The 16519-nt window shown below is 47.9% G+C and overlaps 1 protein-coding gene across 1 annotated transcript in view; it reads left to right on the top strand.

Annotated features, from left to right (window-relative positions):
- The first annotated feature begins 4369 nt into the window (after nt 1-4369).
- The window catches only part of FOXO6 (forkhead box O6), a 163059-nt gene continuing 150909 nt past the window's right edge, over nt 4370-16519 (top strand). The window contains exon 1 of the mRNA XM_061597026.1: nt 4370-4853. Coding sequence (XP_061453010.1) covers nt 4404-4853 — 450 coding nt within the window. The 5' untranslated portion in view covers nt 4370-4403. The remainder of the gene's footprint in view (nt 4854-16519) is intronic.

Genomic DNA, 16519 nt, shown 5'->3' with positions numbered 1-16519 from the left:
AGCACAGCCCTCCCAAAGCGACTTGCAGACACTAGTTAGAACAACATAAAAATATATCACAGTATCTTGTGGCACTTTAAAGACTGAGGGAGCAATCCTACATCGAGGAAGCCAACTCCATCAGGAGCCCTTGGGAGGGGAGAACACCAGCTTTTTCCTGGCTTAATTTATGCCAGGACTGAAGGTCACATGACCAAGCTGAATAGAAGTAGGATATGGCATAAGTCCCCCTCATGTCAGTCATCCTCCTCATACACCTACAGAACGCCCCTTTTTTGGGACACACTGGCTTAATTTATGCAGGTCTCGGCTGAGCCGGGTCGGGCTGGCTGAGCTGGAATGAGGGACTTATGCTGGTGTAGCCCAGCTGAGCCAGACCCAGCCAGCTCAGCCAGAGATCCACCACACCCTGTATTTCCTTGGCCCAGAGTAAACACCAATAGGATTATGCCCTAACAACTTTATTAGATGCCTTTTTAATTAATTATAATATATATACAGATATAGTATATTGCAACACAGTCTACACACAACTGTATATTTTTCATTGCAAACAAAATGAGGGTCTTCTCTCTCATACACAAGTTAATGTAACAAAAATTAGGGTATTTTAATTTATTCTTAATCATTTTAATTTATAATTAATCTCTAAAAGGTGACACAAGATTATTATTTTTTTGCTGCAAAAGACTAGCACTGCAACTCCTCTAAGAGGAGACTATAACATTCACTGTACATGTATCAGCTATTGAGATCTGAACAGGGTGGTTTATAACAAATGCTACTGGAGATCACTGATTCATAGTGTTGCTATAAGTCGTAACTGAGTTGAAGGCACATAACACAAACACACACATCTGTTTTACCATCCTAGACAAATAATTTTAAAAGGAAGGGGGAGTACACACACTGATATATGTAAGGGTAGGAACAATTGCCAAATTTGAAGGAATATTTAAAAGTACACAGAAGGCATCTATTCAGCAAGAAGCCTTTATGAAACAACTCTCTTCAAAGTGAGGACCTTCTGGCTAAATCTCAGCAGAGTATTTTTGTTTCGTTTTTTTGTTTGTTTTGCCATAATGTGACTACAGGCATAATAATAGAAGACAGTGAAATGAATTGGAGGGAAGGCAGCTCACGCCAGGAGGGCTTTGCAAACTTTGCTCTCTCCATATGGATAGTTGGTCCCAAAGTAGCCAGCTGTGTGGAACAGCTGGCAACCACTCCTTTGACTCATTATAAACATCATGCTCTTGTCCACTATTGATTACTCTGGAATAATTGCTCCTCCTAGCTTTTTTTTTTACATACAGTTAATGATTACTAGAAATAATGACTGTAATTTTTCATGTCATCCATAAACATAAGTCGCAAAAACAAAAGCTCATCGATTTAGCTGTGGACATGGGCACCGAAGGGAAAATACTGAGGGGTTATGGGGTAACTACTCCAGGTTAAGCAAGCTTAGGCCAGTGCGGAGCACAAGCAACCCAATCGTCACTTTTATTCATTATTGTTTTGAGCTGTCATCGTTTAGCCAGAGGATCTGATGCTGACCTTAAAAAGATTCAAATTTGCCAGAAAGTCCCACTGAAATAAAGGCGTCTTCTCTAAGTAAACGCGAATGGGATCGAAGTTTCCTCTAAGCTAGGAATCCACGGGGGGATCAGGGTGGGGGGAGGAGAGAGAGAAATATCCAAAGGGGTGCGACTTGGGGGAGTGACTGTGGCCAAAGCGTAGCTTTTTTTTTCTCCAGCTTCCAAGAGAGCAGGATTAGGACCTGTAGCAAAGTGGGTGGGGCATCGTGCGACGATGAATGGGCGAGAATGAATTGGGCGGAGCTTAACTCTCGGAGGCCCGACTGGCGAGCTTCGTTGCCCTGGGTTACCCGCGGGTAACTCAAGAAGCGTATACGTCACGAAGGGAGGTTCCCTTAGTCCATCAAACGCGTCTTCCCTGCCCCTTTTGGAACGCCAGCTGGGAACGGGCCAATAGGAGAGCGCTGAGGTCTGGGCCTGTGCCACGTTTCTTCCAATCAGGCGGCGACACTCGGGTCAGGTCAGTGTAACAATCTGGAGGGGGGAGGGAAGCAACCAACCAACCAACCAGGGGATGGGGGGGGAAAGGAGCCGGGCTGGGGCTTCCCCTGAACTTGGGAGGAGAGTACCGGTTGGTGCGTCCGCAGGGGCGACGACAGCCGGGCAGAGGGTTTAACAGCATTACTGTGTACACTTGGGCAGCAGCCGGGCGTGCGGCAGATAAAGACTGACTAGCGCAAGGAGCGTGAAAGGCGGCGCTGTGTGGAAACACCAAAACGGGTTAATTAATCAATGCTTTCGTGGAATGGGAAGGGGGGTAGAGGGGCGCGAGAGCCCAGCGCGATAAGGTGCCTGTGAAGTGTAAGAGGAGAGGTAGGGGACAGGCTGCCCTGCCTAGCTAGTGAAGGGCTGAGCAGGAGCAGGGCCGGCCCTACCATTAGGGAGAGAAGCGGCTGCCTCAGGCAGCTCATTTTGAATATCATGAAAGGGTAGCAAGTAGTAGTAGTAATAATAATAGTTATTATTTTACTGCCTGGCTGGTGGGAGGAGGAAAAGCGCTCCTGGGATGTTCTGTCTCATGTTTGGTTACTATGATGGGGGGAGACACACACCATTTGTTGCTTTGCCTGCGGCAGCGATATCTCTTGGGCCGGCCCTGAGAAGGAGAAAATATGAAGAAATGTCAGGAATCCAGCCTGTAAAAAATAGAAGCGTGTGGAGAGAGGGAGAGAGAGAGACCTGCCCGCGCCCAGGTCTGTTAAGAAAGGAGGGGGGAGCCAACATATAGGTGCAAACTCGCAAGCGGGACAGGGCTGGGCAAGACAAAAAAAGTCCTGTGGGCGCGAGCGCTGCCAAGGTTCGGTCCTTCCACCACCCCCGTCGGTGGAGCTGACTGAGATCACGCGAGGGCGGGGAGGGGAAGAGGCGCGGCGCTTGTTGTGATCATGTGGCTTGGCTGGAGCGTCCAGACTTGTGCAGCCGGGCAGAGAGCCGCCGAGACTCTCACGCAGCCAGCTGGGAAGGCAAGGCAAGGCAGGCGGGCGCGCTCCTCCTCCCGTGTAAGGTGCTGCGCGAGGCCCCGCCCTCCTTTCCACTCAGCTCGCCGACCCGGCCCCCCTCTCCCTTCCCCGCCTACCCCCCTCCCCGAGGTGCAGCCGGCTCGCCTGGCGGGCTCTCCCTCTCTTTTCTGTAGCTCTGTGTGTGTGCGTGCGTGCGCAGCGCGCGCGCGTGTCAGTCGCGGTTCGCTCGCGGGGCTGGTGAAGAGAGGGCACCGAAGCCCAGAGTGGCGGCCGTTGCCGCCGCCGTTTCCTCCTCCTCCTGCTCAGCATGTTGCCAACCCGCCGGGTCCCCAGAGAGAGGCGGCGCCCACTCTGGGCGGCAGGAGCGCAGCAGCAGCGGCGGCGGCAGGAGGGGAAGACGAAGCAACAGCAGCAGCAGCGGCGGCGGCAGGAGGACGAGGTGCTCCAGAAGACGGGGAAGACGGCAGCCAGCGACGGGCTGCCTCGCCGAGGCTAGCAGCAGCAGCAGGTGCTAGGTGTGTGAGGGAGCTCGCTGCCTGCCTGGCCAGCGCCGGGTGCCCAGCCCAACCCTGCCCAGGTGCGGAGGGAGAGAGGAGAGAGACTATGCCAGCGCCAGCCCCGCTCCTCCATTTCCACCGCCGGGCCCCTTAGCGCCGGATTCCCCTCTGCGCCTGGACGCTTATTCTTCCTACTACGATTGGGGCGGCTGGGATTAATTTCCGCCCGGTTCCAGCCCGGAGGAACCGAACTCGTCTGGACCAAGGGGCTTTCGAGGTCTCCTGCGCCGGATCGCCGGAGGAGGACCCCTCTTCTGCCTCGAAAGCGCACGCCGCTCCTCCTGCGCCCGGCGCGCTCCTCCCGCTCATCTGTTGCACGAACGGGCGTCCCCCTCCCCTCCCTTCTCTCTGCCTTTTTCGCTCGCCGGGCTTGATGGAGGAAGCAGCCGCCTTCGCCGCTCCTTGCCCTTCGAGTTGAGCTTCTCGCGTGCGGCCAAGCTGTGCGGTGGACTCGAGCCTCTCGCGCTTTCTGCCTCTCCCCCCTCTCCTCCCCTCCCCTCCCCGCCACCGCTCCCCCGACGCACCTTCCTTCCCAAACCCTGAGAGGCAACGTCTCCATATCCCGCCCCCCTCTCTCGTTCTCCCTCTCTCTCCCCGACCCACTTTGGTGCGATGCCGCTGCCGTCTTGGACCGTCGCTTCCTAAAAGCCCTTTTGCTTGGGGCTGTCTGTCCACGATCCCGAGCCTTCTGCTGGAAATTTACAAAGGAGAGTCCCCCGGGCTAAAATAAAAAAGGGGGGGGGGAGAAAAAGAAAAGGCGGCTGCTGGGGGGGAGGGGGAGGAACATGGATGAGAAGCTGCAAGCGCATCAGGTTGACATCGACCCGGATTTTGAACCCCAGAGCCGGCCTCGCTCTTGCACCTGGCCGCTGCCTCACCCCGACTTTCCGGGCGAAGAGGACGATGGAGCCGCGGCTGCCGGGGGCGGTAGCGGCGGCTCTAAGCACCCCTTGGCCGGCGGCACGGAAGGCGCCGAGAACGCCGGAGTGGCGGCGGAGCGCGGCAAAGCCGCCCCGGCGCTGCCTTCGCTGGGCGCGGACGTTGGACAGCTCCGCAAGGCGAAGACCTCGCGGCGCAACGCCTGGGGCAACCTGTCCTACGCGGATCTCATCACCAAAGCCATCGAGAGCTCCCCGGAGAAGCGGCTCACCCTGTCGCAGATCTACGACTGGATGGTCAGATACGTCCCTTATTTTAAGGATAAAGGAGACAGCAACAGTTCGGCTGGTTGGAAGGTACCTGAGCGTTTTCCCCGCCCTCCCTTCTGCTTCCCCCAACAGAAACAAGAACCCTAGCTTTCGAGAGGCGCTAGTGGAAGTTTCACTGTTGCTGTGCCTCCCTGGGTTGCTCTACCGTCCAGAATACTTTATGGGGGTTACTTGCCCAGTAGCAGCCTTAAAAACACCCCCTGTGTTGGAGGGTAGGATAATTTCAGGGGGTTAAATAATGGCGTATTTTCCTCCCCTCTTTTCCCTCACCCCCGGAATACTTACCTGGAACGAGGTGGCTTTAATCAGAGTGAACAATTAGGAAAGGAGCCGCGGAGGCGGCGGTAGTCGCTCCAGAATAGTTCGGAATGAAAGTCTTGCTCTGGAGAGAGCCTTGTTGCAGGCGCCTACATCCTGCAGAGTTGTTGCCCTTACGGGAAAGAGCTGACAAGTTCTGTGCGGGGTCTGCTGCTTGAGTCCAGAGTTCCACTCAGTCCGTTGCAGCTTGATCAGGACAGCAGCTCTAGTGTCTTCTGAGACTAAGGGAAGGCAAGTTGCGCTTGTAGCCTGATCATAGCTAGAGTGGAGACCAGTTTTCTCAAGCGTGGCAGGGGAGAGGAGGCAAACTCTTTCTCTCTCTCTCTCTCTCTGTGCTATATTGGTGGAGAGGATCTGAGAGATCTGTCTTTCTTTTGGCATAGGTGCTGGGGGAGATCCTCTATAGTAGCAGCATAGGCAGCTGTTCAACTGCCTGGCCCACCTAGGTTTCCTTCACTTTCTCCAAAGCCCAGCAGCAGGGGGCCAGGCTGGGGGGCCTGCCTCCCCCTCCTGTTGTGTTGCGGCTAAGTGGCAGCTGCCTGTCTGAGTAGCAGAAGAGAAGGCAGCAAATATCGAGGGAGGTAAAAGTTGACAACGAGGGGATGGGAGGTGTTGTGCTCCAATTTGGGTAGTGGGGTATGTAAAGTCTTTTTTCTTCTTTTGGCATGCGGTGTGGATGACTGGAGCTGTTTCTCATCCCAAGGAGGACTGGAGGACTGATTTCCCCAGCTAGTTTTCCACCTCTGATGCCACCCATTGTGTTACTGAACTCTGGTTGACCAGTTTGAGGTCTTGAGCTCCGCACAACTGGAAGTGCGATCAAGCAGTCTGCACATGCTAGTTACAAACTCTGCCAGTCTTTGGTGCTCCATACATGTTCTGCACGTCGTTGACTTTAAGCCAGAATCAGATTTGATGTCTTTTTAAAAAAGCTTTATGTCTGCTTCTGATGTCTTGGATGAAATGGCGAAAGATTTGTTTCTCTTTTTTGGAGAATCTACAAGTGTGCCCTTGAAAGGGCTGGAAGAGGTTCTCCTGCACATGTGAACTGACCAACAGTTAACCCTTGTGGTGCACAGTGGTTTTCCATTCTTGCCTCTTTCTGTCTGTCAGTCTTATGCAGACAGAGTAAGACACGCACCCCTTTGGATTTAGCGCTACTGGCTAACCTCCCAGGCTGTTGCTTTTGGATTGTTAAATATTTCTGTCAGCAGTAATCAATTCCCCTCTTATTGTGATTTAGTGCAGAGTTGTGTTGTGCTCCTTGAGCTTACAAGGAAAATGTGTGTGGGGAGATTCAGTGTGAGAGCCATCCTGCCCAGCAGAAAGTGAGGTGATTACTAAATCTTGCCACTTGCACGCACCTTGCACATATGTTGGTGATCACACCTGGAAGGAGAGAAGAGAATAGGTAACTCTGGAACCAGAAGGGGTTGATTTAAAAAGGAGAAAGTTCTGTATGATTTCCTTTGTACCTTCCAGCCACCTTATAATAAGCAATGTGTTAACTCAGGAAAGGTCCACTCCAGCATTTGGGCTGATCTCATGAGCATTATTGAGTCTCTGTGCCAAACTTAGTTTTGCCCTCCACATCCTCTTCTCTGCGTTCAGGTTAATTGAGTTGAAGAGATAGAGTTGAATCCATGTGTTTAGGGTGCTCAAGGACCTTGAGGGCAATGGACCATAAGGAGAACTCTGCCAGATCAGACCAGGGGCCCACATAGTTACAGGAACATACTTTATACTAGGTGCGATCACTGGTCCATCTAGTTTAATATTGTCTATTTGTCAGCATCTCTCCAGGGTCCCAGGCAGAGAAGAGTCTTTACCATTGCCTGCTGCATGATCTCTTTTAGCTGGAAATTCTAGGGGTTGAACCAAGAGCCTTCCGCATGCAAAACAGGAGTTCTGGCGTCTCACTGTTGGAAAAACAGTGTGTGTGTATGTGGGGGGGACTAGAACTCTTCATCCCCACCCACTCCCTGCATGTAAAGCATGTGCTCTACCTCTGAGTTACAGTCCCTCGCTTTCCAGCTTTCCTGTTTCCCACAGTGGCCAACTAGCTACTGGTCCAGGAAGTGCACCAGTGGGGCATAAAGGCAATCGCCCTTTCCCACTGTCTGTTTCCTAGCACTTGGGATTAAGCAGCATGTTGCTTATGACCAAGCATTGCTATTATGCAGATTCCCTTCATTTCAATGTACAGGAGCCAGCAGAAATTAAGGGTAGTCCTGCATTAGCAGTGTTATATGGATTACATCTCCAGAACTGTTTCTGTTACATTTGGACCCAGAAGGCTAAAATCTGTGCCAGTCTTGCTTTGGGTACTCAGAGTCTGCAGGTAAGACAAAGCAGCACACTCCCGACATACCTTGCCCATGGAATCTATGGCATGGCTGTGAACCTTTACCATTGTTTGTTGTGGGTTCCATGGTGGTTGCTAATGATGGTCTCTTCCCCTTCTAACAAACGTTGTATGCCACAAAGAGCCTAAGTGGAGCAAATTACAGTGAGACTCTTTTGCGGGAATCTAATGTTCCTTTCATCCAAATCAACACAAAGAGTATATGGATTCCGAACTTCAGCAGTGGCTGGTGGTGGCAAGAGCAAACTTAATGTTGCAGGCTTGAGGTGGAAAGGTTGCACATTGCACATACATGCATAAGAGCTCACAGGTTTCTTCCAGAGCCACAAAGCTTATTGGGACTTTCTGAAGATACCAGTTTTCCATGTTGCTGGTCTGGCACTGCCATGTGCAATTTGTAATGCCATGAGGATCTTGCAGAAGGGCAGCTGGTTATCATTTCCCTTTGGGATCCTACAGTGCTTCTCAGTGGGAAGCTGTGTGGACTACACAGCTTGTGCCAGTCTCTTTCATGTGCAGGACTAGCATGGACCAAAGTCTCTTGGTCACCTAGACTGTGTGGATCAGAGAGGCTCTCCAAAATTGTCCATATTAGAGCTATCAGGATGTTTTCTTGGAAGGGGGTAATCCTCTTAATCTATTCATCTACTGTATTGGGCAGTTGCTTTTCTTATCCCAGAAGTGGTTGCATTTCAGTCATAGAAAATGAGATCGCTCTCCTTCCATCCACCTCCCCTCCCTTGGGATGATCACAGTGCTGACTCTTCTATGGTGCACAGGCACTAGGGCTCCTGAATAGAGTGGTAGTTGCAGCAGAGGTCTATGGGAAGGCCTTTGTCGTCTGAGCTATACAGCTGGATGGAGTCTTCTGGGTATACTTACGATAGCTCTGGTATCTCGATGCAGCATGTGGGAGGGGAGTATAGGGAATCAGAGGTGACGAAGTTCCAGCCAAGCTGGTAGGAAGAGAGAAGTACATCCAAAGAACAGTCCAAAACACTTGTTTATGGAATACTATCACTTCTTGTTCTGCTTCATGCAGTTTTGTTTTAACAAGAAAAAACAAACAAACCCCGAATCACGAAGAGTAGCAATTTAAGGAACACACCAGCCAAATGTCACAGGTGTAGAAGCTTGAAACAGGGGAAGGGGTATAACTCAGTGATGGAGTACGTACTTTGCATGCAAAAGGTCCCAGGTTGAACTGCCTGGCATCTCTAGGTAGAGCTGGAAATGACTTGTCTGAAGTCCTGGAGATCTGCTGCCAGTCGCTGTTGACAATGCGAAGTTAGATCAGTGTGGATCATACTGAGCTAGGTGGACCAGGGATCTGATAAGGCAGCTTCCTTTAGTCCTATGAAACCACCTTTGGAGAAGTGTTCCAAAATGCCCTATATAGGGTGCCAAAAAGTATGCAGCCTATGCTTTGTTTCACAACTACTTTTCTCACAATAGTTCCAGGATTGATGGGGAAGGGGCATGGCTCAGTGGTAAGGACAGGCACTGGATGCTAAACATCCCAGGTTCAATCCCTGGCATCTCCAGGAGAAAAATGCTGAGGGGAAAAAAAATCCCTTTCTGCAACACTGGAGAGCTGCTGCCAGTTAGTGAAGTCAGACCAACCTTCTCCAACTGGGTGTCCTCCAGATGTGGTTGAACTCTTAGTTCCCATCAATCCCAGCCAACGTGGCCAGCGGCCAGGGATAATGGTAGTCCAGAATGTCTGAAGGTCACCAGGTTGGGGAAGGCTGGCGCAGACAATACTTACTGAGCTAGCTGGACCTCATGGGTTGACTCTGTTTTAAGACAGCTTAAGGCATAGCGCCTGGGAGCAGAAGTGCGCTATGGGAAAACTCGTGCTTGGATTAGCGATGCTTGAGTCATCTCTGCTTTTGAGAGCCTTCCAGATGTGCACCTTTACGGCTCCAAAACATTCATGAGGAAGTATGTTGGACTCCGAGGAATCAAGGGGTAAATACCCTGTTGGTAGCAGTTGTTCAACAGCAGCACTCTCATCCCAGCAAGCCGCTCTTGCAGCTTCTTGTCCCCACTCCCCTTGCTGACCTGCGGAAGAAATTTAAGCAAAGGAAGGCTTATCTGCCCAAATGCCTGGCAACAAACATTGGGGCAGGTGAGATGACGACTGCATTTACAGTGTTTTCCACCTTTCTCTAAGGAGTTCAAGACAACATACATGGTTTTTCTTCTCTCCATTTTCATAGCAACCCTGTGAGGTAGGTGAGGCTGAGAGAGATAGTGAGTGGCCCAGCGTCACCCAGTGAGCTTCACGGCTGAGTGGGGATTCGAACCTTGGTCTTCCAGGTCCTAGTCTGACACTGTAGCGGTGGCATCACACTGGCTCCATATCTATCCCACATGTTCTATGACATTGGCTGATAGAAGCTTGCTTATATCTGGAGGTTGGGGTCCTAGCTGGGAATTGGGGCATAGACATAAAAGCTGCATAGTAATTTTTGGGAGATGCAGTAGACAGGCTTGCCCAGAAAACCCAGGAGCTCTAGAGGAGGAAAGGGGAACCTATGGTCCTCTGGACTTGAATGGACTTCCCATCAGCCTCAGCCATCATGGCCAATAGTCAGGGATGATAGCAGTTGACCACAGACAACTCCTTTCCTTCTCTAGAGCAAAAATGATAAAAATGGGATCATGTTGTGTTTTGAGAGATCAGGAGCCCAGGGGTGGCGGTGGTATAGTGGCTATTTAAAGACTTGATAGGACTTCACTTTCTCATTTCCCACACTTTGTGTCCAGTGTTAGTAGACCTACTAAAAATGACTAACTTAGGTCCATTAATCCCAGTGTTTCTACTCTGAGTATAGCTTGGTTGGCATGAAACATCTCTGCTGTAGGAGAGAGATGAACGTGTGGATGGGTCAAATTAATCAAACAACCAGCAACAGAGGTAACTAATATGACCAAATCCGGTGTCAGCAGTCATCATTGTTGGGCATTTGCCAAGGCTCATACTCCAGCAGAGGACCTGCCACTGCTGGTGCTGCCTCTGCTGTTGTTCTCCTAACACATTTTTTGTATGCAATTCTGAGTAATGTACATAGTTTTTCAAGCGATTTCTCCTAATATAATGCATTTTTATGTTATTTTCATTAATATATTCATTTTTATGCATGCTGTCCTCTGATGCATGATTTTTGTAATCACTGGTTGGAGAACTGCATTGCAAAATTCAGATGTGTGAATTTCACAGGATGGCTGAGTTTTTCTTATATTATTTCAGAGCGTGTGAATTTGATAGATTTCGTCTTTAAATGTGAACTGAATCAATTTTTTCTCCCATCCCTAGCCGCCACCACCACCTCCCTTACTCCTTCCCAGCAAAGTCCTGGTACCAGCCAGTGTTATGTGCAGGAGTTGCCACTGGCTACCATACAGCATTCCTCTCTTCCCCGCATTCTGATTGGCCTGTTGGAAGTGGCCAGGATGCACCGGCATTAAGAAGCAGTGACTCACATGCTTAACACTCAGGGATGCCTTGAAAGGCAGGGAAGCAAAAGAGGCTGTTGCAATGCGGGAGGAGGAGGTGGCAAGATCTGCTTCATCTTAATGTGATTTGCAGTTGCACTGCGGGGGAAAGGGGACTTACTACAATTGCCTGGTGGTGATGTTGGGAGTCCCATGGAAATTAAGATCTAGCTCTGAACTTGACCTTGGGAGTTGTGTGCCCCCTCCATGGCAAGCTCAGGATGGCAACATGAGAATGGCCCTTTTCAGTAGTGGCCCCCCAGCTGTGGAATGGTCTCTCAAGGGAGGCATGCCTGGCACCTTCTTTCTCCATATTTAAGTTCAAGGCAAAAACCTTTTTTACACAGGCCTTTGGCCTTTCAGCTGTGTTGTCTTCATTTCTTTCATTTGTGTTTTAAGTTTTTATATGTTTTTAAATTTGTGTTATGTCTTAAAAATGTTTTAAATCGGTTGCCTAGAGACCATTGGATATGAGGCGACCAACAAATGAAATTTTATTATTATTATTATTATTATTATTATTATTATTATTATTATTATTATTATTATTATTATTATTATTATTATTATCAAATATGGTGGTAAGTCATATCTGGAATAGTCAGTACAAATACACCAGTGTGGTGCAGTGGTCAAAGTGTTGGACTAGGACCTGAGAGGCCAGGCTTCAAATCCCAATAGCCAAGAAGCTCACTGGATTATCCTAGGCTAGTCATAGTCTCTTAGACTAACCTACCTCACAGGGTTGTTGTGAGGATAAAATGGGGAGAGGGAGAATCACATATGCCCCCTTGTGTTCCTTTTAGAGAACAGATGGAATATAACGGCAACAATAAATAAGCTGAAAGTGGAATGTTTTTTGCATCTGTATGCATTAAAGATTTTTTGCAACGAGTGAATAGCACTTATATTTGTGTTGCATTCTAAAGTTATCTCACAGTGAAAGAGAAATGATCCTCTTTTAAGAAAGTTGGAGGGCACCTTCCTTCAGCGTTTACAGGACATTTAAGGGACTAACCAAATGTAGGTTTGGTTAGTGAATTCTGCTGTACAGTATGTCACAAGGAACTTGTACCAGATGTTGCTGCACTCTGGATCTCATAACTCCTATAGACAGACTCTGCCAACCTGGTACCCTCCAGATGTTTTGAACTACAATTCCTACCAGCTGTGCTGTCTGGGGCTGATGGAGGCATTGTAGTCCAATGCAACTGGAGAGCACCAGGTTGGGGAAGGCCACTTAAGAGCAGTGTTGAGATGTCTTTCCAAAGTTTACAATCCTAGTTCTGTTTTTCTGGTGTAGTCTTTGATGATGACTGTTGGCTGTTGAACTTTCCTTACTCATGGTCACTCCTGGCTGGCTATTAGGTTTTTGTTTTGTAATTTTGCAGTCATATAGAAAACAGTCCTTGCCTGGTTTTTTAATTTGTAATATGAAGGCATAGATTGGTGTCTCTCACCTCTTGCCCAGAGCTCTGAACTCTGTTGTGTCTGTCTGTAATTTTTCTTCCCCCCCTAATCTGCATCTCTGCAACCTGCCACTCCCTTCTGTCAGAACTACTTTCTTGAGTTAAATCTCTCTCCCTTCCTTGTGCACTGCCATAGTCTGAAAGAGTAACATTCCTAATTTCTGCAGAGAACCTAATGCAGAGGGCATTGCTCATCAGTCTTTGGCAGGGATGGGGAGAAGCCAAATCTGTCAAATTCACACTTTTTGAAACAATATGAGAACAGACAGCCTTCAACAAATGCACTTATCCAATTTTTGCAATGTAGTTCTCCAGCCAAACAGCATTTACAAAAATGCATATATTAGGGGAAGATGTGCATAAAACAAATAAACTGGAGAAAACAACATACAAAAGTGCACTATATTAAGAAAGTGATTGCAATATGTGTACATTAGTCAAAACTGCATACAACAATGTGTTTAGTAGGGTAAATTCCCCCTACAATGCTGGAGACTTTTCATGAGGATTTTTTAAAAAAAAGAATCTGCAAAGTGCTGCAGAAATGTGCAGAACTGAATTTGAGACTGGAAAAATGAGAATGGAGAGAACTGAAATTGACAGATCCTTCCATCCTTAGTCTTGTGGTTTGTTGTTTTCATTTCTTAAAAGGTCAGTGCAGGGGACTTACTCATGTTCTTTATATGTGAGGTTCAGAAGCATTGCAACTCCGACCTAGAGACTTTCATTTCTTTTGCCCTCTCTGTGTTCTGGGGTGGAGGTGATCCTGGTAGCAGGTCTTCATCTTTAATTTCCTCCTCCTTAGGCTAGTCTGTCACCCAGGGAAAGGTCATCTTAACTGAGAATTCCAGAGCATTCTCTTTTGTTATGGAGTGAAAGAGCCAGTGTTTTTTAAAGATGGGATTAGATGCTTAGACTTAAAACTCCCAGCTGTCCCCTTCATTCTCCTAAAGCCAACAGAGAACTTCCGTTCCTATGCACCTTTTAACATACATCATAACATCTTTCTTCCCCCACCGATGAGGTTAACATACATCTATTATTCACCAGGGTATATTGTCTACACTTTTCAAGCAATTGTTTGCAGGGGAAGGGGCTGTAGATAAAGCTTGGAAGAGCACAGGGAGGTGATGGGACACTATTGACTCTGGGGCCCCATCTGCACTATACATTTAAAGTATTATACCACTTTGAACAGTTATGGCTTGCCCGCAAAGAATCCTGGAAACTGTAGTTTGGTAAGAGTGCTGAGAGTTGTTAGGAGATCCCTATTCCCCTCACAGTTCCCAGAGTGGTTTAACAATCAATCCCTCTTCTCAAGGAACTGTGGGAATTGTAGCTTTGTGTGGGAAATTGGGCTCACCAAACAACTCTCAGTACCCTTAGCAAACTACAGTTCTCAGGATTCTTTAGGGGAAGCCATGACTGTTCAAAGTGGTATGAATCTGTTTGAAATGTATAGTGCAAGTGGGGCCTTGCACTTCTTGGAGAAAATATGTGATATCGATGTAATAAATACAAAAATCTTTGAAGCTAAGCATGTCTGGGCCTGGTCAATAGCTGGATGGGATCATTTGCCCCTTCACCCCTCCAAATGTCATTCTTTGGTCCTTTGATGGGATAAAAAACATTATAAACCAAGGCCTCAAAGTATAGATGAATGTATTATTCCAGACTGCCACTATTTTCAAATAGGACTTAATCACATAGTGGCAAATTCAGGTGATGCAATTAACATTGATTTGGTGCACAACAAACTTGCCCTCCCCCCCCCGGGACTTTTTTGTGATAACAAAAGTGATGGAAAAAGTGATGGGAAAATGCACTGGTAAATGCGGGAGAACAATTGCTTGGTGCAACATCACCTGACCTCCTTGCAAATGAATCGGAATGAATGCACAATAAATATCCCATGTTGTCTAACCTCCTTACAAACTTTGTGCGAACAAATGCTCAATAAATGGATTGTCTGAAAGAGGCCAAAGGCTCTGTCAGTTTAAAGGCTGCTATCTCTCCACTAACTAGAATAATCCTATTGAACTAGTGAGTTTGTGGATTGCAGCCTACACGATTAATCTGTTGTTTGTAGACCTTGGGATCAGCAATCTTGCTCTCCAGCTGCCTCCTCCTTCTTTTCTGAGTGTACAGTTTTATTAGCAGGAAGGTCTTTCCTGTATGTAGCTCTAGGTCACAGCCTGGGTCTTTCCATATGCCTCCTCCACCCCCTGCTCTGGGTCCTGGCACTGCTCTGCTGCACACGTGTGCAAGGAAGGCTTGCTGTTTCTCGATGCTGCAAGGAAGGGCCCCTTTGACTGACAGTTCTGCTTAATTAGGGAGTTGTTGTTTTATCAATTCGAAAGTGCTTGAAGTTTTCTGCTCCAGCTCACACATTCTACTTGTTAATGGGAAACCAACACCCTCTGTCAAAGGAGCAGCAGCTCCGATGCATTTTAAGGCACTGTTTGTGCCACTTTGACATCCAAAATATAACAATAAAGCTATCAGCTGGTGGATACCTGTTTGATGTAGGCTTGACAGTGCCAAAAATCTTCCATCTTGAAGCCTTCCCACTTTGTTTTCTCCCTGTTTCTTAGGACTGCTCCTTTGTGGCATGCCAATAAATTAGCTGGGTGGCATGAGACATTAAGCCAAGGAGTATCCTGTCGAGGGCTAGGGGAGGACCCATTGCTCACCTAGGATTGTGCCCAGACTATAATTTTTACCACCATTTAAAACTTATAATTACTGCTCTAACATCCTTGGTCAACCAGCAGCAGTTCCTCTTGCTCTTTAGCATGACCATATGGAGGGAGCATAACTTGGTGGTAGAGTGCATGCTTTGCATGTAGTAGGTACCAGGTTTGATCCCTGGCATCTCCAGTTAAAGAGATTTAGGTATCAGGTGATGGGAAAAACCTCTGCCTGACTTTGCCAGTCTACAGTAGACAATATTGGGCAAGATGGACAACACTCAAATCTGATGTAAAACTTCTTCCTGTGTTCCTAGACTGTATAATATGGGCTTGTATCGAACCAAGACTTACTTTGTGTAGTGTCACCTCAAAAAGGATCTTGTAGAGTTGGAAAAGGTTCAGAAAAGGGCAACTAGAATGATCAAGGGGATGGAGCGACTCCCCTATGAGAAAAGATTGCCACATTTGGGGCTTTTTAGTTTAGAGACAAGGTGAGTAAGAGGTGGCATGATAGAACATATAATATTATGAATGGCATGGAGAAAGTGAATAGAGAAGAGGTCCAAAGCTATGGTCTGAAGGCACATGAGGCCACTACTTTGCTGAAGCTAAGCAAGTCTGGGTCTGGTCAGTGCCTGGATGGGAGACTGCCTGGGAACCACATGTATGCTGCCTTGGGTTCTGTGATGAAAGAAAGACAGGGTATAAATGTAAGGAATAAATAAAATAAAAGTTATTCTCCCTCTTGCATAATGTTAGAACTCATGGACATCCAGTGAAGCTGAATGGTGGAAAATTTAGGGCAGAAAAGAGAAAATACTTCTTCACACAGTGCATAATTAAACTATGGAATTCTGTCCCACAGGAGGCAGTGATGGCCACCAACTTGGACGGCTTTAAAAGAGGATTAGACAAATTCATGGAGGACAAGGCTATCAATGGCTACTAGCCATGGTGGCTACACTCTCTCTCAATGGTTGGAGGCAGTCTGCTTCAAATATCAGTTGCTGGAAACCGCAGGAGGAGAGCATGCTCTTGCGCTCAGGTCCTGCTTGCAGGCTTCCCATAGGCATCTGGCTGGTCAGTCTGAGAACAGGATGCTGGACTAGATGGGTCACTGGCCTGATCCAGCAGGCTCTGCTTATGTTCTTATGGGCTTAACTTCGTAATGCTTATTAATTTCAGTGGGTCTACTACTCTGGATACAACCCATGGATATTAACAAGAGGGGGTTTGGCTCCTTCTCTGCTTTTGGGCACAAGGTTGAAACGAGCTTTCCTTTTTCCTCCTTCCTTCATTCTGCCATCCCATCAGAGCAAAGGATCATGGGTAGCCAGTAAATCCATT

This window comes from Rhineura floridana, chromosome 15 (assembly GCF_030035675.1).
Source record: "Rhineura floridana isolate rRhiFlo1 chromosome 15, rRhiFlo1.hap2, whole genome shotgun sequence".
In the NCBI taxonomy this organism is placed as follows: Eukaryota; Metazoa; Chordata; class Lepidosauria; order Squamata; family Rhineuridae; genus Rhineura; species Rhineura floridana.
This window is presented reverse-complemented; position numbering and strand designations above follow the sequence as displayed.